At 46.5% G+C, this 20,566-nt stretch overlaps 1 protein-coding gene across 2 annotated transcripts in view; it reads left to right on the top strand.

Moving 5' to 3' along the window:
• Positions 1–18,302, top strand: part of spns2 (SPNS lysolipid transporter 2, sphingosine-1-phosphate) — a 60,356-nt gene extending 42,054 nt beyond the window's left edge. Inside the window, exons 8-13 of one of the 2 annotated variants that reach the window (XM_026181134.1) lie at positions 181–370; positions 2,094–2,159; positions 2,575–2,673; positions 5,705–5,868; positions 7,862–7,898; positions 15,610–18,302. In XM_026181134.1, coding sequence (XP_026036919.1) covers positions 181–370; positions 2,094–2,159; positions 2,575–2,673; positions 5,705–5,868; positions 7,862–7,898; positions 15,610–15,624 — 571 coding nt within the window. In that variant the 3' untranslated portion in view covers positions 15,625–18,302. Of the gene's footprint in view, positions 1–180; positions 371–2,093; positions 2,160–2,574; positions 2,674–5,704; positions 5,869–7,861; positions 7,909–15,609 lie in introns of both variants that reach the window. The other variant, XM_026181135.1, reaches the window with a different exon arrangement.
• The last annotated feature ends 2,264 nt before the right edge of the window (positions 18,303–20,566 follow it).

Raw genomic sequence — 20,566 nt, 5'->3', positions numbered from 1 at the left:
AGATAGAAAGTAAAACTATTTGAGTTTTCTCCAAAGGATGCATGAGGAGGAGCGTGTGACACACCCCACTGTGAGCAGCTGATTGTAGCTTTTTTTACAGTGCGCCATTCTTCTGCGACCTTGATCGCAGTGTTTCACGCTGTAAAACCTGCTCGTCTAAATCTGCGTTATTTCCCACAGCATGGTGTTCGGGGCCATCACATGTGTGACGGGGCTGTTAGGCGTGGTCATCGGGGCTCTCACCACACGCCTGTGTCGCCAGAAGACAGAACGAGCCGACCCTCTGGTGTGCGCCGTCAGCATGCTGGGCTCGGCCATCTTCATCTGCCTCATCTTCGTGGTGGCCAAGAAGAGCATCATTGGAGCTTACGTAAGGCTCGTTCCCTGGAGCTGTCGCACAGACGGCGTTGTGCCTGCAGTGGATCAAGTTTAAGTAAAGAGCTGTGCCAGGTTTGGGGATGTTGGAAAAGCATTCTTCATTTTCAAGGATGAGGCGATATTAGCGTGTCAGCTATGATTCGTTCTAGAAGCTGACAGTCAAATGAGACGGAGAAGCTGTCGGGTGGGAGCAGAGCAGTGAATGGGTGTAGCTGATCATACTGATCGTAATAACAGGTGAGCCTGATCGGGCCTCCACACTCACTAATCGTAGGCAAACAGCATGGAGCCAGTGGACCTAATTACCTCGTGCAGCAGGAAAGGCTGTTTTTGAAACAATGTCGGACTTATCAAGCACAGATTTCTCGCTCTTATCAGTGACAAAGGAATAGGAAGGGACTCTCAACAAGTTGGCCTGCAGTGGCAGAAACGTGGCAGTCCCATGCGTGTAAGGAAACTTAACAAACAGGCTTCCATATCCTAAAAAATGTGACCTCGGCTTTCCCTGGAAAGTCCGGCTTCGTATTGGATTTTACAACTGTGAGCATTTTTTTAAACCGAGTGACGATTCGAGTGACACGTTTGATCCTGGTATGAGGAACAAATCCCTCTGAGCTGCTGTCAGGAAGAAGAAATCAAACATGCAGAGCTCCCACTGTCCACGAGCAAACAACCAAAAGCTGATTTATTTAAGCAGCAATATGTTAAGTTAAGTGTCATTTATATGAATTAAGTGAGTAGCCCACAGGTAGCACGCCAAACAAAGTAGGTCCCAGGTGACAGATGATTACTGCTGCGAATAATGATTTCGATGTAATGAAGTAAGATTTGTTTGAACTTCTTCCAGGTCAAAGGCGCACATTTATCAGGTGTCAGGCAGCAGCATGACTCAGCCAATTAGAGCCGAGGAGCAGAAGTTTCCATATTAATTACACCATTACAGATCTGTCCAACTCAATTTTATACAGTTGCTCTATTACAGAAACAGGCTTTAGCTTTGCTAATGACTGAAGTGACGCCTGGTATCGCTCCGAGTGTCAGATGGTAACAGTGCAGGTTGAACGCTGTCTCGGGTCCAACGACAGAGGTTTGGGTTTTTACCAGGCAGCAACAGTAGCAGTCCTCACTACGAGGTCATAATTTCAAACACATGATGTCACTGCTTTTAGCCAGCTTCAGTCTACTGTACAGTATTAAATCATCTTACAGTACAGCAGCGCGTGTAAGTGATCGGCTCAAGTTTCATGGCAAAGCGCTGACAGATGTGTCACATTATAAGGCGTGACACGGCTGCGGCGGGCGGCGCTGCTCTGTCGAGGCCGTCTGACCTCTCGCAGCTGTTGTCTCGTCAGCGCACGGCCGTGCGTCTCTCTTCTAAGAGGCGACGTGTTGGCAGCTTTCAGAGCGGACCTGTCTGCTGTGACCTCTCTGTACTGTAGGTCTGAAACAGCAGCACAAGTTTTATTCCCCGGCAGGAGGAGCCGTGTTGGACCCTCGGTGCTGTTCACCAGCAGCCCGAGTGTTCCTGTCTTACTTCAAGTTTTCTCCTCCACCTGTATAGTTGTGGTTTTCCACACTGAGCTTCAACAACAATCCTTATCATCCGGTGCTGCTCTTCAGCTCGTGGGCTACACGCTCGGCGTTTTTAAACCACCGCAGCAAAGCATTTCTCTGAGTGTTCCCACACGGAGTTAACGATCTCTTTCTTTCTTTAGGTTTGTATCTTTATTGGAGAGACGCTGCTTTTCCTCAACTGGGCCATAACAGCAGACATCTTAATGGTAAGTATTGAGAAACCAGTACTTCTCCTCTGGGTCACTGGAAGTTCCAGCGACAAACTTTACCAATGGGGTCGTCAGATTAGATGCAGGTTTGGAAATGTGCGAGCGGCCGACAGTTCGGGCGGGGCTGATAATTGCTGCCTCGACTGAGGCTGAGTCATTCCCGCTGGTGAAAACAAACACAGGGGAGGTTTTTCTCTGATGTGTGTTTTAGTGTCTAAAAGTTCAAATCAGCCAAATGAAATTGGGTTTCCGCTGAGCTGGGTGAACGAAGCAGCGCCTGGGTTTGTGTTGGTGGTGACTGTGTGGAGACGCACCACTGTGGACAACCCAGGTGTGCCTGGGCTGGGTTTTCCAGTTACTTTGTGCAATCTGCTGCATTTTTCAGCCTTTGTTTCTTTATGTGTTTTTGCAGTTTGTTGTTATACCCACGCGGAGAGCAACAGCTGTCGCGTTCCAGAGCTTCACCTCTCATCTCCTGGGCGATGCAGGAAGTCCGTACCTGATAGGCCTGGTAAGACTCTCCCAACACAACACTGTGTGATGATCCGGGTGTGAAGAGGGAATGTGTTTACGGTTTAACCAGTGTTGTGAGTCTAGACAGTACTGCTGCAACACAAACGATGTTCAGCTCTCGCTTTAAGTAGGACGGTGCAAAGTGGAGCTTTTAGCTCACGTCTCAGGAGAGCTGTGATTTCACCGCTGCTCTTCAGGCTGTCGGTGGCTTTCTCTAGTAAACCTCGTGGCTCCCAGAAGGGGCCTCAGTTACTGTATTCAACTGGTCAGGAGACGAAAATGGCTCTTACCGCCATGCTGGGCCCCTCGAGGTCACAAGCAGCCCCCTGCCCCACATCCCACCCTTCAAACTGCAAGTATACAACCAAAGAACAGCATTTAGGGGCCCGAGTGGAAGTGCTGCTTGCTATTCAGTCAAGTGTGAAACAGGATTCACTTCAGACTGTCGAGTGAAATTCTTCACGTTTCAGCCTGAGATTAAACGATGTTAAATAGTAACTCACAGAGGCACACGGTGTGCGCTCGTGTTCAGCGTACACGGAGCGTGAACAACAGTGATGGCCGTAGAGCGTGTCACAATCTATGCACACGCTTGACTTTATCATAACCGCCTTTGTGTTGTATTGTTGTGCCCTGGCTCACAGCCTGGCTTAGCTACATTAACCAAAGCAGTGGAAGTGTTTGATTAGTGAATCAAACTGGCCCGACAGGCTCACGCAGACGCAGGTGTCTGCAGAGCTGCAGACCGCAGTGCTTTCTTCCCTAAATGAAAATGTTGAAATAGTGTCTAAGCCCGTGTAACAAAAGAAGCAGAAGATGATTTACAACGACTGATCAAAGCCAGCCTTTAAAAAAATACACATTCTGTGGTGATGCAGGTTCAGGGGCTGGCACTGCATTGTGCCTGCACATTCAATAGATCAATTATATTGTACAGATTTGCCACAGAGAGATTTTGCTTTGATAACCGTATGACTCATTCTCAGTCACCTTGATTCTACTCATTTGAAGGCTCCATCGGTGCTCCAATAGTCTAACCACAGAAACAGTTCAGATCAGTCGCAACAGGAAAAATGCAACGTGTTGCCGACAGGGAGGATTTGTCTCTGCTTGAAATCATTGTGCTTTATGTTGGATAAATAAAACAGGTGGAGTCTCACTGATATAATAAAACTTCTCCGTTTTTTTCCTGAATTTTACCAAGTAAAACAGAAAATTAACCAGCAGATTAAATAGTAATTGAAATAACAGATTATTTAGACAGGACCATAGCAGCGCGGCTTTGTTGTCTACTTAAACATGCGGACATGAAACTGAGTAGGTGAGAAACAGCATGAGAAGAGGAGCTGGGGTGGAGGCGGGTTGCAAAGCTGCTTGCAGCCGCACAGAAGGTGAGGTTAAAACAGCAGGAAGGAATTTCTGTTTATGAGCAGACAACTGGATATCTGACAGAATATCAGCTGAGCTGTCATGTGATGTGTGCTGGCATTGAGGTCATCAACCTTATATGCCTTTTATATAGTCCGATATAAGATTATTACTTAGCGGTCGTTGCCCATGCCCCAAATGTCGGTAAACACACACAGCCTGGATGCAGGCTTTAGTGCCTTCAATACTGAGCTGAAGGCACTAAAGCCTGCATCCAGGCTTCAGGGGTCACAGTTCACCTCTGGGTGACACAGCCAACCGCCGGCGGTTACTCAGACCTCCACAAACCCGGGACCGCAGCATAGACTGCTCCAAGTGCGTCAGCGCTGTTGTTGTGCAGTGGTTAGACACACGAGTGCCATGGCCCTGTCGCAGCACAGGCTGAGTGCAGGCAGATACGCAGTCGCCCGTGCACTGTCACAAATACTGTGAATGAGCAAAGTGGAGAGTCACAAGAAAAACAGACCAGTGGTTATTGCTTAGCAACCACAGGAGAAAGTGAGCAAGTGAGTCGTCTCGGTTCACAATTAGGTTTTGACGTGTGACGCGGAGATCATGCACAACAAACCACTGCGGCATTTCCAGTACGCCTGCTGCACATGGCAGCGCCCGCAGATATCGGTGCCCGCATGCCGCACAGATACCACTTCCTGTCGTGTAAAAAAACAAAGATTCCTCTCTATCAGCGCGTACACCAAAACGAATCCCCCGAGAAGGACATGATGGACTCCACCTATACTGTAAAGTAGGACACAGCCAGAGGCAGAGTGGGTGGCAGCGGGATGCCGGTGACAATCTCTCAGCAATCTTCCAAGAAATGCTTCCTGGTAATTAGACATGCGGCTGTTCTCCACGTATTTTTAGTCAAGCTGCACTCTGCAAGTTGCAGACAATTGACTGTACCTGACGAAATGGCCTCTGCACCAGCCTCTCACACGCACACACACACGCACGCACGCACACACACACGCACACGCGCACACACACACACGCACACACGCACACACACACACTTGGTCATTTTCTGTAATGGCTCCTTATTAAGCATGCACGTGGCTGCACATAGGAGCACATACTGCACGCGTGCAGTCCTCCTGTCAGCATTTCTCAAGCTCTCCCTGCAGAAGACCTGGCTTTTGCTGACATAACAAGAAATGCCTGTGCTTTAGTGACCTATTGTTGCCCACGGATTCGACAGCCCACAGTCTGCTGAAAGCTAGCAGCACCAGCCTCCTCTCCGTCACGACTGTCAGAGCAGCGATCTCTGGGAGGCAGAGATGGTCACTTCACTCCCACCGCTCTCCAGCTGTTGTTTTTCTCGACACTGCGCACGACAGACTGAATGCTGGTGTTGCTGAAGATGAAGATGAGCTATCAGCTGTGAAATCCTGCCTATTTTAGGACAAAAACAAGGCGTCTTACATCATGTGTCGGTTTTGCAGTGATGAAATGTGCAGAACTCACGCTGAGCAGTGAGCAGCTTGTAGTGTGTCAGAGCATTAGGAGATATATAAAGATAAGGTTTTGAATGAGTACAATCTTTCCTTTTGTTGTGTTTGTGGTCATGTGTCATTGTGTATGTGCGTCTGGCCTGATTGCAGATCTCGGACGCCCTTCAGCAGAAGTACACTACATCAGCACTGTGGCGGTTCCTGAGTTTGGGCTATGCCCTCATGCTTTGTCCCTTCATCATCGTCCTGGGGGGCATGTTTTTCCTGGCCACCGCGCTCTATTTCCTGGATGACAAAGATAAAGCCGAGGCCCAGTAAGTGACTCGGACTGTTTTTGAATAACTCATCATTATTTCATGTATTATTGAGTCATTCATTCTTCATGTAAGACCTCCACAAGTTCAAAACAAATCATCTTAGTTGCGAGAGGTTGAGGAGGTGTCAGCAATCCTTGTATTATTTATTGTCAGCAGAGTGCAGAAACATTGGGTTGAGATTTTTTATTTATGCTTGAGTTTGAGGCAAGCCAGGCACACGGCGCCTGAGCGATGCCAAGAGTGGTGCCAACCCGGAGGACCCAGAAAGGCCCCGAGCCAGCAGAAAGTCCCAGTCAGCTGAAAATGCTCCAGAGCTGTTGTAGCCATCAATTTGTTCTCACTAAGACTTTTACCAGCCTATCCTGCTCATACGTTCATATTTTCCCTCCTTCAAACCCGAGCAGGTCATAGCCTTAAAAGGCAAAAACACACTCGTCCTTCTTCGGCCTTCTTATTTCCTCCTGACTACTTTTTTCCTGTTTTTTTTATCACGTCGGCTTACTCCCCTGGTGCCAGCGTTCTAAGAAATGACTTCCTTCCTGCTGAAGATGACGGGTGTTTTTAGACAGGATGGCAGTCTGAAGTCTGAAGTCTGTCTTCGCCCGATCGACTTAGTCACGCGTTGTTTCCCAGTGTTTTCCAAACCCCGTTCGAGCTTTTTTTGTCCAGCTTGGTCAAAATAATCACCAGAGGAGCGTTTTAGTGTCGTTGCCATATTTGTAGTCCAAGCTGCCGTTCACGCTGTCGATGTTTCCTCTGTGAAATGTTAATATACGGTTTTAAAGAGCTCTTTTTAAAGACATACATCACTGCTGTGGCTACGAAGCCACGCTGCGCTTCTGGTGGGTTTACTCGAAGAAGAAAAAGAGAGTCACACTCTTGCCATTGTGCCAGTAATAGATACGAGGCTGTGGCCAAACATGCAACCACATTATTGCAGATTGCAAATGTTCACTCAAACTATGTCCAACCACAAGCCCTTAACTTTCACGTGACACTGTTTAGGTCTAATGCTGCAGCATGTGCAGAGCTACACACTACACAGACTGGAGGCGTGTCCTCATACAAATACTTCACATGGTGTATGGAAGTTAGCATTAAGGTCACTTGGACTCAACGCCAGTACAGCTTTAAGTCTCCCTGCATAAAAGACTAAAAGAAAAAATGTTTAATCAGTATGTAATAAATCCTTATGCTGCAGTAATACGTGTGAGTATACAGACGTTACACAGACACTGTGGTAGGAAGAACACCATCCACACCCACAGCCTGCTCCTGTGGAAAGCTGAAGCATAAATAAATGACTGTGAATCCACTCGATACAACAGCAAACGCAGCGTTCATACCTGCGCGCTACACAGCAGATTTGTGCGAAATATCCCATCAGACTGAAACAGCAGCTCTTATGTAACAAACAGCAAACGGCACCTCGGGGACCGAGAAAGCTCACAACACGCACAACTTTGTCGAACGAGGGTTGTTCCACGACTCGGCTATTTATAGATCCCATTCACACTATAAAGCCCCAATTTATACACAGCGCTCTGCACCCCCGTCCTCCTCCTCTGAGTGTGTCCTCAGACACTCTGAGCTATTTATAAAAAGCTGAACAAGTAACTCGGGAGAGTGCGGCTGTCTAATTTCTGCCTTAAACATTGCTTCATTATTTCTAGGTTGGTAGCTTTTGGCTGCAGGGTTGCCATTAATAGCTCCAGTTCATTGCACACACACACCCTTCTCGCACACATTTATCCAGTCCACATCTACGCTCGCTGATGTGTGACAGCAGATCTGTCTCAGCCGCCATGACTGTGAGCTTTGATCGAGCGTGGGTTCAAGCAGGCAGGCGGTACGCTGCAGCTCGGTGAGAACAGGATGTGGACATGATGGAAGTTAGGATGAAAACGTGAAGAAAAACTGAGGATTCATAAACATACAGTGAATTGTGTGTGTTTTTAGCGAGATGCTAAAATGATTCTTCTTTCTTCAGGTGTAACCAGGCAACACAGCCCCCGTCTTCAGTCAAGGTATGACCAGGTAAATTGCCTTTTATCCTAAAGACACTTTCAGCAGTAGTAGTAGTGACAGTCTCAGCTCACTGACGTTTACAGAGCTCCCGTCTCAGTACCTGGCAGCACTTTTCATTGGGAGACACCTAAAAACAAGGATGAATGACACGTTAACCTGAGGCCACGCAGAGCTTTACAGCAGTGCAGGTGATAAACACGAATCCATTCGGCGTCTACTCGGGCGTTCAGGCGTTCTTTGAATTGTGATTATTTGACCAACTACTTGGCATCTTATCAGGACCTGAGGTGCCTTTCCTATTTCCTGCCTTTATCACTTGCTCACACATGGTGCAAACCTCCCTAATTATTAACTCAGCAGAAAAGCACACAATAACTGGCAGCAAACCAGCAGACTCTGCACAATGGGGGGGGGGGGGCACAAGAATAAACTTTGACTCCCTGATTAGGAAGACAAGAAAATCTGCCGCGACTTATTTGTAAAGGTTATCATGTACAGCTGAAAGGCCGGGCTTTTACTCTGTTCTTTGGAGCCCTGGCTGGGTTTAATTGACCTCTAAATATTTATCAAACTGGTTTATGTACACGAAACGGAAAAAACTGCCAATTGATGCTTGTAATTTTGGCTTTTTTTCACTACCCGCCATTAATAATCTGTCTGTGTGAGCCAAGGTCCCGTCTGCTGGTGTAACCAGGATAGACAAACGAGAAAACAAAGGGGCGTTGGAGTTTTGACCGGATGGACAGAGTTCAGGTCAGGAAACAGTGTGATCATGGGCCAAAGTTGCAGCTGGCTGTAGTATTTGAGAGCAACGGTCGATTAGATGGAAAATTTGTCTGAGAGTGCGACTTCACACAGACGGTAGAAAGAATGATCTACCTGAGAAAACCTGATTATCTGTATGTAGGAAAAGTTGTCCTCTGCTCATCCTGCACATTTTCCGAAATAAACATAGAAATTAAAATTCAAAGATTACAACCGACGAGACGCTACGCTGGTGGCACCGCTCAGTTCAGGTTTGCTCGTATAACACCAAGTCAGAAAAGTGTAAAAGCCTCCTTTGACGACAACAGAAACTGTGCAAACAACAGTGTAAATATTCGCCTTGAGAATAAGAATGTTTTCAACAGTTAACACTGAAAGCTGCACCACCGTACGGCATAGCATCACTCACAGCAACCAAATGTTTACTGTGATGGATTACCTATTACAGGTGAGAGCTTGGGAAGCAGATTTGCATGGAGCACTGATGGATGGGAGCCTTGAAGGCAGAAAATCAATCTCAAAATTTTCAGAATGCTTCAGAATATATTCTGCAGAAACATAGGGGCATACAATTTGTATTTAATGGGCTGCAAAATATCGAAACACCAGTGCTGTCCTGTAGGTCCTGCAGCGTCATTCCCATTGGCAGGGTGAGATTAGCGTGCATAGCTAATGACAGGTGACACGAAAGGCTCCGCCGCCGTGCATATTGTGTTTCGGTGCTCTTGGCCTGAGGGCCTCATCACTTCTCTGTCACACGCAGCAACCAAAGCATTTCGTTCCTGCTGTCAAACGGTGCTAATTATAGAGAACAGTGATTACAGCTGCATGAGGTCAGAGTTGAGTCTGCCTGTGACATTTCTGCAGTACAACCACATCGTTCCAGGTAATTGATTCTCAACAGATTTGATGTGCAGGGTAATCCAGTCAATGGCAGGTAGCATTTCCTCCCTTGGGTCTGATTCAAGATCAATACAGAAAACAGATTACCTGCTCAGCGATGACACGTGTTCACGCTCACTTTGACTGCTGTGTACAGCCGTCAAATAGAAACAGGGCAACAAATAGAAACAGGGCGACAAATAGAAACAGGGCAACAAATAGAAACAGGCCGACAAATAGAAACAGGCCGACAAATAGAAACGGCAACAAATAGAAACAGGCCGACAAATAGAAACAGGCCGTCAAATAGAAACAGGCCGTCAAATAGAAACAGGGCAACAAACAGAAACAGGCCGACAAATAGAAACAGGGCGACAAATAGAAACAGGCCGACAAATAGAAACAGGCCGACAAATAGAAACAGGCCGTCAAATAGAAACAGGGCAACAAATAGAAACAGGCCGACAAATAGAAACAGGGCAACAAATAGAAACAGGGCGACAAATAGAAACAGGGCAACAAATAGAAACAGGCCGACAAATAGAAACAGGCCGACAAATAGAAACGGGAACAAATAGAAACAGGCCGACAAATAGAAACAGGCCGTCAAATAGAAACAGGCCGTCAAATAGAAACAGGGCAACAAACAGAAACAGGCCGACAAATAGAAACAGGGCGACAAATAGAAACAGGCCGACAAATAGAAACAGGCCGTCAAATAGAAACAGGCCGTCAAATAGAAACAGGGCGACAAATAGAAACAGGCCAACAAATAGAAACAGGGCGACAAATAGAAACAGGGCGACAAATAGAAACAGGCCGACAAATAGAAACAGGGCGACAAATAGAAACAGGCGTTCAAATAGAAACAGGGCAACAAATAGAAACAGGCCGTCAAATAGAAACAGGCCGTCAAATAGAAACAGGGCAACAAATAGAAACAGGGCGACAAATAGAAACAGGCCGTCAAATAGAAACAGGCCGTCAAATAGAAACAGGGCAACAAATAGAAACAGGCGTTCAAATAGAAACAGGGCGACAAATAGAAACAGGGCGACAAACAGAAACAGGGCGACAAATAGAAACAGGCCGACAAATAGAAACAGGGCGACAAATAGAAACAGGGCGACAAATAGAAACAGGGCGACAAATAGAAACAGGGCGACAAATAGAAACAGGCCGTCAAATAGAAACAGGCCGTCAAATAGAAACAGGCCGTCAAATAGAAACAGGGCAACAAATAGAAACAGGCGTTCAAATAGAAACAGGGCAACAAATAGAAACAGGGCGACAAACAGAAACAGGGCGACAAATAGAAACAGGGCGACAAATAGAAACAGGGCGACAAATAGAAACAGGGCGACAAACAGAAACAGGGCGACAAATAGAAACAGGCCGTCAAATAGAAACAGGGCAACAAATAGAAACAGGCCGTCAAACAGAAACAGGGCGTCAAATAGAAACAGGGCGACAAATAGAAACAGGGCGACAAATAGAAACAGGGCAACAAATAGAAACAGGGCGACAAACAGAAACAGGGCAACAAATAGAAACAGGGCGACAAACAGAAACAGGGCGACAAACAGAAACAGGGCGACAAATAATAGAAACAGGGCGACAAATAGAAACAGGCCGACAAATAGAAACAGGGCGACAAATAGAAACAGGGCGACAAACAGAAACAGGGCGACAAATAGACACAGGCCGACAAACAGAAACAGGCCGACAAATAGAAACAGGCCGACAAATAGAAACAGGCCGACAAATAGAAACAGGCCGACAAATAGAAACAGGCCGACAAATAGGAAATTATAAAGCGCTGGAAAAGTTTAGGGAGAATATTTTAATTTGAAAAGTGTCTGAATCCATCAAGAAGTGGAAGCTGGTGTGAGGAGAGAAAAGACACTTCTGCTGAATAAATGAGGATGAAGGGAGGCAGTAATCGCTTAAGCTGTTATACATCGCGAGCTATTAATCTCCGGCGAAGCAATCCCAGACGGAGATGAGATACACCAAGATCCAATTAACTTCATGTGCAAGAGGAACTGGCCTCTGCTGACCAGGTTTCCTCCACCCCGCCGCACAATACCTCGAGGACGTCCCTGAGCCGGGGGCCGTCAAAAGATCGCCGTGTGATCTGACAGCGGACCTTCACGCTCATTTATTCAGTAACTGCAACTCTCCTGAAATTTAAATCATGAGGCAAAACTCTGACTTAATCACTGCTGTCCAAACTTTAACTGTTACAACTGTTTATACAGCTGCAGGCACAAACTTTCCTTCTTCCTCCTCTTATCATTCAACAAAGGCTCAGAGTCCTCAGTCAGCAGAGCTCGCTGGGGTCACCGTGCCGCAACCGCAGACCGCACACACACATGCATATACACACACACACACATGCATATGAACACACACACATGCATATACACACATACACACACATGCATATGCACACACGGGAAGTATAGAGGCAGGCTGTGGTGGGACTCGTATAGCTTTTATTGCATTGCTCCTGTTTCATGACATTGTGAATGCCGTGTCTTCTTTATTGTATCTTTGGCCTTCAGTCTGGTTTCGTCGCTCCTCCATCACATCTGCAGCCGTGTCAGCCGACATGTTTTTGCTTCCAAAAACTGCTGCATGTTGGTTTGATTAGTCTTTGTTTGCTTGCCAAATCACTCAGTCCTCCACTTTGCTGCAGAAGCCAGCACAGTAATTGTTTAGCTGCGAGGAGGCAGGCCAGTCCCACAATATCAAAGCATTCACAACTCTAATTATCTCTCCATCACACTAGCGTTTGGGTATTTTAATTTCAAGTCTGTCTCATAAACAATTCAGAGTTTACAGCAACAACTGGAACTAACAGTTGAAAAATGCTTCATCCCAGAGAGGGCTGGATCTGCATATGCAAAACAAAAATCCCTTAATCCTCTTGTTTATGCTAATTACCCCGGCTGCTCTCAGTGTGTGTGTCTACATGTGCACTATATACACCTGTGTGTGTTTCACTGAGAGACGCTCAGAAACTCACTCTGCTGAGCTCTCTCACAATAATCCCATTGTAGCAGCAGCATTAGCACGTGCACTGGAGCGACCAGGGCAACGTAAATGACCACAACAAGCAGCGGGACACTCTGCCATCCCTCACTCATCCAATCTGAAGGGATCACAAGTGTGGCACTGTGAAAGCTTAAAGGTCTAATCTCCAGCTGGTGTGAAGTCCCCCCTCTGGTGCCACGCCTTCTCCATTCGCTTTGTTTGTGTTTGTATCAGCAGCTAGAAGTTAGATTGGCTTGTCACACCGGCCTCTTCGTTCAATCACTTCCTCATTTAATCGCCTCGTGTTATGACCGTGTTTTACCCTCAACAAACCCCTCCCTCATTAGTCTTTGCGTATGCCGATGGCATGTTTGCCATAGAAACCGAGGCACCATCAACATCGAATATACGGCTGCATCTGGAGAAGCAGCGGCCGCGTGTTGCTGTGGCTTATAGCTTGCAGACTGGGGAGGATCTGCGTTAGACAAAGCGTAAAGCGCTGTCAGACCATCTCTCCCTTCTGCTACACCCAATATACACACAAAAGATCAAGAGCACTGGGATTACAACCAAAACCGTGAGAACATGGCCGCAGGACGCTATTCCGATGCTTCAGGACTGTTTCCACTGCACAGACTGGGATGTATTCAAGGTGCAGGACACTGACAATCGTGTCGCATTGGACAGTTACACCTCCACTGTCTTGGACTACATCTGTTTCTGTGTGGACAATGTAACAACTTGGAAACGACTCCGTGTGTTCCCTAATAATCCACCCTGGATGACACACGGAGTTCAACAACTTATTCGAACAAGGAACAACGCTTTCAAATCCGGGGACCAGGAGGCATACAGTGCTGCCAGGGCCAACCTGAGAAGAGGCATCAAGACTGCCAAGCAGCAGCACAGGAGGCGTATCGAGGCCAGGTTTGAGAACAACACAAACCCAAGGCAGGTCTGGGAGGGCATCAGGGCTATCACGGACTACAAAAGAAGAACACCATCACACTCAGCCGACAGTTCTACTCTGGCTGAGGATCTAAATCTCTTTTATGCCCGTTTTGACAGGGAGAACACCGACCCTGTCCTGTCCCCTCTCCCCTCAACCGACCCTGCTCCGGTCCTGAGCACTCATGAGCTGAGGCGTGTGTTCCGGAGCATTAACACCAGGAAGGCGGCCGGGCCGGATGGAGTGCTGGGCCGGGTGCTAAAAGACTGTGCTGCGGACCTGGCGGACGTCTTCACCTCTATATATAACACCTCGTTGTCCTGTTCACTGGTACCATCCTGTTTCAAAGCAGCAACCATCGTTCCCATCCCAAAACAGTCAAATGTCACATGTCTGAACGATTTCAGACCTGTGGCACTCACCCCCATTCCCGCCAAATGCCTGGAGAGACTGGTCATTAAACACATCAGAGCTGCTTTTCCACCATCCCTGGACTCGCACCAGTTTGCATACAGGGAGAACCGGTCAACCGAGGATGCGATCGCCACAGTGCTGCACACTTTACTGAAGCACTTGGAACACAGGAACACCTATGCACGGCTCCTCTTTGTAGACTACAGCTCGGCTTTTAATACCATCCGGCCATACAAACTCCGTCCCAAACTCCACCAACTGGCATTGTGGACTTCCTCACTAACCGTAGACAGAGTGTCAGAGTGGGTAAGAACACCTCTTCCACCCTTGTGGTCAACACCGGTGCCCCTCAGGGGTGTGTTCTGAGCCCTCTGCTATACACTCTCTTCACCCATGACTGTATTTCCTCCTGCGCGTCCAATCTCATTGTTAAGTTTGCAGATGACACTACAGTGCTCGGACTTATATCCAACAATGATGAGACAAACTATAGGACAGAGGTGCAACAACTAGAGTCATGGTGCCACGACAATAACTTGGTCTTAAACACCAAAAAGACCAAGGAGATCATTGTAGATTTCCGGAAGAGGGGTCATAACAACCATCTGCCTCTCTTCATTGGCAGTGAGGCGGTGGAGAGGGTGAGCAGTTTTAAATTCTTGGGGGTAACTGTGACCGAGGACCTGTCCTGGGGCAACCATATCACCTCAGTTGTACGGAAGGCCCAACAGCGCCTCTACTACCTGAGGAGACTGCGGAGCGCACACATTCCCAGATCTCTGATGTTGAACTTCTACAACTGTGCCATCAGCAGCGTTCTGACGTATGGATTTCTAGTGTGGTTCCCCAGCTGCACCAAGGCCGATCAGCAAGCACTCCAGCGGGTGGTGAAAGAAGCTGGCAGAATTATTGGAACAAGTCTGCCAGAGATCAGTAATATCTTCCCCACTCGCTGTCTGAGGAGGGTGCACAGTATCCTGCGGGACCAACATCACCCTGCGCGCCACCTTTTCCACCTGCTGCCCTCAGGGAGAAGGTACAGGTCTATACAGGCCAGAACATCCAGACTGGCCAACAGCCTGTATCCACAGGCTGTGAGGCTCCTGAACTCTCTGCCCCCCTCTCACGGACAATAACCATATCCAACTTCTTAATAGCAATGAACTGGTCTGCATTGGTGCATCATATCTTTATTCTCTTCCCCCTCCTGCCCCCCCCCCTTTCTTAAATAGATAACTATCATATCTGATATCATATCTCACAGTACAATAATATTGAATGGGTTGCATTGTTGTATTTTGTCATGTTTCTCAGGTCTTTGTCTGAATTTCTACGAACATTATTGCTAAGGATTGTCTTATTGCATTGGAGTCACACTGGGTTAAATATGTACACTTGGGTTTTAAGGGGTATTTATTATTTTCTTCTTTTTTTTTGGGTTGTATGGAAGCCCCAAACACAATTTCATTGTTCTTGACAATGACAATAAATAAATAAATACTAAATACTAAAATACTAAATACTATTTAGGTCATAGGCTGGTCCTGGTGTGAAGGGTCGCACCAGATGGCCCGGGAGCTTTCGACCTCAGCGTTAATTACAGGAGAATTCCCCGTGGTGCGGCCAGGCTCTAACTGCAGCTTTTTCTCTCTTCCTCTCAGGTGACGAGCAAATGAGGAGCTACCTGAATGCACAACCAAACCTGACAAAGGATGACTAGACGGCGATAAAAGAAAGGCTTCTTTATGCTCCCAGTCATCCTCCCCAAGATCATCATCATCCTCCTCCTCTTGGCTCCTGCTGCTCTCTGTTTTTTTACAGCCTCGCTGAGGTGACTGGAAAGAGGGAGCGTCTTGCCCCTCCTTCTAAACCACAGCCCGGTGAGAAGGTGCTCAACCCACCCTCCACTTGGATCGTGTCCTCCTCGCCTCTGTGAGGATCCTCTGAACTTTTGCAGGCCAAGACCGCCGTAAGCCCTCCTGATGCTAAACTACTGAATGCTGACCACGAACCTGCCCTGTCTGTCTGCCTGTCTGTCTCTTATCGGCTGTCGATCTGCAACAAGTGCCATCGCATCATTACATTCCTTCGGATTTGCACTGACCGCCAACAGCCCTCATCACTAGCTATGTTTACATGCATTCGACTAAGCCACGCATGCTCTGCTGAAGCTAAAGCAGCTGCAGGAAAACGCAGCAGCGGTGCAGGCGTTGTTTATCTCTTTAAACAAGTGACTGATGTCGCATTACTCATCACAGTCTCGCCGCAGTAACAGCAGAAACAGCAAATTCAGTGTTTACACCATAAATCCAGTATTTTCACAGTGAAAGTTTTGCCGTGCATGTAAACAAGCTAGAGCCAAAAATGTGTTGCTTTGGGAAAGGTCAGTGAACGAGCCTTAAAGTCGGAGCTTTCACACCTGCAGATGTTTCTTTGAGCCCCGCGTGCGTTTCCACTTGGATGAGAACTCGTTATGTTCGGATTGTTTGTGTCGTTTTCTGTTTATGTCGGATTTGAAGCTGGAGGTTACTGCCTATGATTGTTTCCTAACCGTGATGATGCAGTCTGGGCAATTTAAAGTGGACACTGGATATGTATAGTTTATATAATTTATATTTATAATTTATTCTATTCATGCTTTTTCCAAAAGTCAATGTCATGCTAGTCTTTTGACTGTTTATGTACACGAGAAGCAATACTAAGAACATTTAGAAGAAACCAACCTTTTTGTTCCACACTGCCTTATCAGTGAGCTCGGCTTCCCTTTAAAGAGGTCGCTCTCTGATGGTTGGTTTTGAATTTCTGGACACACCACCCACCCACACAGGGACCGAGTCGCTCTTAATGGTGGATCGCAGTCCAATCATCAGCGGTTACAATAGCAGGCATTGTGAAAAGAGGCCCTTCCTCTCCAACTGCAGATATCCCATTGCATCAGTTTATTAGCGAGGGGAATCAAAATCCCAGACAGGAACAGGAAACGCGAGCTCGTATCGTTGCAAACTGATGAATGAGGAATCCCCCTAAAGAGCTGAAAGAGCTTCATTTCTGCCTGCCGTTTCCATGGGTACACATCTCTCGCGAAGAAAACAAAACAACAATTGTCAGTGAGGGAAGCTATAGCATGTAGCTTGCACATAACACAAGCGATGGTGAAGGGTGAAAGTGATTATTGTGAAACCTCAGAGCCACTAATGGGATCCCAGGTTTTAAGGGGGAAAGATGCACTTTGCAGACCTGGAAGGAACCACAGAAGGCAGAGGATGCACTGACCGTAGCTGAGGAACAAAAGGAGACTCCGAGGTTGTTCTTGTAGCATTGATGTGTGAGCATGACTCACTGGCTGTGTGGGGGTGCTGTGTGGGCTGTGTCCTTGCTGCCAGATCATTAGCTTTAGCTTCTTCCTCCAACTGCGTGGAGCTCTCTGAATGTGATTCTGTCCCACCCGATGTGTTTACACCACCTCCATCTTCTTAACGAACTAAGCTTCTTACCTTCCATTTATTGATCTTTTCCTTTGTAATGTTATCAGAGGACTTTTTGAATACCTACAGTAGAGATATATATATAAAGCTATACCATGCAGCGATTTTAATATATTGTAAATGATGGCTTGGATGCAATGTATTTATTTGTTTGTTACATATTGAAGAATATTCTATAAAGGGAAATTTAAGGCTGCAGTATAATAGACTGAGCCATGTGTCACTGGGTTGGAAACCTTTTCCTGTCATACTGAAACAACACACGCCCCTTTTGCATTAGCTGGATTACGATTGGACGTGTCCCACGTGTAGACACAGAAATAAATGCAACGGGTTGTTTTTAAGACACATTAGTCTCATTGTAAGGATGCAATTTATATTAAGCTCATTTATGTGTTTTTATTTGTAGATTCAAAACCATTTTTGCACATTTAATGATCAGGGATTTCTTTGAGCCACCGCCTCGCACCATCGACGGCCCGGCCTCTCGGCGCTGGCGTGTCGTCGTCTGTCATCCGTAGGAACTTCCGCTCTGATCAGACGAGCCATGGATCGAGTTTCACGTTGCCAAAGTTCAGTTGATTTAGCACCAGTCCGTCCTTTTATCTGTCGTAAATGTATGTTAACAATCACTGAAGTGATGTCTCGAGGAAATGCTTCTTGTCATACAAGAGTCTGTACAAATAAACTCACGTTGAGCAGAAGAGAAAAAAACAAAAAACAGAAGTTATTTTTATTTTTAGAGGACGTCAGTACACGTGTCCGAGAAGTCAAAGGGTATTCTTTTAGAGCTGGAATGTGATGCTCCCGTGGGTGGATGATGGAAAAATGTACAGGTCTGTAAATCAAATAAACCTATTCACACACACGTCTGTGCGTCTCTGTGTGTCTGTAACGCCACGGCCATGTGTGTTCACGGCGTTTGCTTCGTCTCGCTGTGTGAATCTGAGGACAGCTCGCACTGCGGCAGCGCCTCGACTGATATTTAGAGGCTGCGCGTAAACTAGAGCAAGAATCTGTGTGTGTTTAAATAGTGCTTTAATGTTCGGTGCAAGGATCGGTTCTGGCTGGAGTTGCAGATATTAATCTGTAACGTAGTTTGTTTGTAACTTTAATACAAGGATTCAAATATTTTAGGAGGAAAAATCTTTATTAAAAAGACAAGTGAGTGTTTAGTTATTAAGGCTTCAGTTTTGTGCTGCTTGGCAAAATGTTAATAGTGTTGGTGTCACAGAAATGGAGGAAACCCTGTGAGACTCGCTGTCAATCTGTTTAACCTGCAGAACGCGCGCCGACGTGTCTGTTTGCTCATCACTTGCTCATTTCCATGTGTGTCGTATTTGTGGGGAGAGGCTGCTGGAGCGCAGACACCAGACTTTAACTGCATTCTGCTGCAACAAATCAACCTGACAGACGGACCCGGGGCTTACAGTAGTACACAAACTCAATGCCAAAGAAATTGTGAGGAATGTAAATTTAAAGAAAAGTGTGGATTGATTTGAAAATCTCTCAAACCCGGATTTTATCCCCAGTAGATCCCACAAACCACGTCAAAGGTTTGAATGGAGAAAATCAACATTTTAAGAAAGAAGATCATTTTGAATTTGAAAGTTGGTCCGGGGAGATGTTTACTGCTGCGTAGCGTCCCCTCTTCTTTTAACCACAGCCTGCAAACATCTGGGAGCTGAGGAGACCAGCTGCTGGGCTTCAAGGACAGTAATGCTGATTCCTCCACGGTGATGTGGGATTAAAGCTGCTCAACCAGGTCTCCTCTCTGGGTTAGCAGGCAGGTCAGCACCACGCTGTTGTGTAGATGGGAGCACATGTTGCTCTAAAACCTGCCTGTACCTTTGAACTGTGTTTGCAGACTTCCAGAAGTGCTTCTGAGCCCATGCAGCGATTTGCAGCACCGAATCATGACTGTTTTACAGAATCATGCAGTTCAGCCTGATCGCGGTCGTCCAGTATTGACTTTCAGCCTTGTCCCTCACACACCGATATTTCTCCAGGTGTGCTGAATCATCGTGCACTGTAGATGATGAGATAGTTACAGGATTCATAATTGTTCCAGAAACAGAAAACAGTTTGTACAGACTGATGAACCTCTGCCCATCGTCACGTCTGAGAAACTCCTTTCATTTTCCTGCTTTTGTTCCTCCTTCCCACGTTGCTAACATCAAAATCAGCTGTTACTTTACAGAAAAGGGTTCATTCTCTCAGATCAGACGTTTGACACGTTTGTTATTCTCATTAAAGTCTGAAAGTCATCACATTCTGTTTTTATTCACATTTCGCTTCTGCAATCGAAACTATTGTATGAGCATAGTCCTTTGATTCTTGTTGCTGCTTTCTGTGAACCATCTCTGCTTGTAAATGAATCCACTTACTGTGCTATAGACCCATCATTAGCCCGCCTGCTACATCATTCAGCAGCAGCGTATTTTGTAAACCTTATAATAAAATGTCACCTGGCTTTGTTCACCAAAGGATGAGTCAGATCGAAGGCATTTAAACGATTTTATTTTGAAATAAACCTACATCCTATCTAGTTCCACACGCCTCATCTATGCTTACAAAGACTTGATTTTCATCACAGCGAGAGAAGGCAGGAGCTGATCCGTGAATGAACCACTGTATTGTTCAGGTGCAGTGATGCAGGGCCCTGTAAGACTGTTCCCAAAGTAATTTTGCAGCCCCGAGATTGGTTTACAGACACGCTGACACATCACAGGTCTCCATCCGTGCTGTGCATTCTGTAGAAAAGATATATATATATATATATATATATATATTTAACTTCCCGGGAAGTGAGGACACCTTCACCAAAAGGTCATCTCTGCACAGATGCTTATTAGAAAGGGCAGCTCCCTCACATGACTGCTAATGGCGCCAGTGGACGGGTCTATGACAAGGCTGTACAAGCACAAGGAGTAAGTACACGCTGCTTTTGTGACAAAAGAAGACTTGAGACGTTGTCTGGGAGGCCTTTAATTAGGCTAAACCACAGTTAGACCTCACTATCTGATTCGACGTCAGGAGTCCGAGCGAGCTCCAAGTGGAGATTTAGTGTTTAGTTGGCGAACGACCCAAAGAAACCAACACCCTTTCCCACAGTCAGACAAATATGTACCCC

The sequence above is a fragment of the Astatotilapia calliptera genome, chromosome 10 (assembly GCF_900246225.1).
Source record: "Astatotilapia calliptera chromosome 10, fAstCal1.2, whole genome shotgun sequence".
In the NCBI taxonomy this organism is placed as follows: domain Eukaryota; kingdom Metazoa; phylum Chordata; class Actinopteri; order Cichliformes; family Cichlidae; genus Astatotilapia; species Astatotilapia calliptera.
This window is presented reverse-complemented; position numbering and strand designations above follow the sequence as displayed.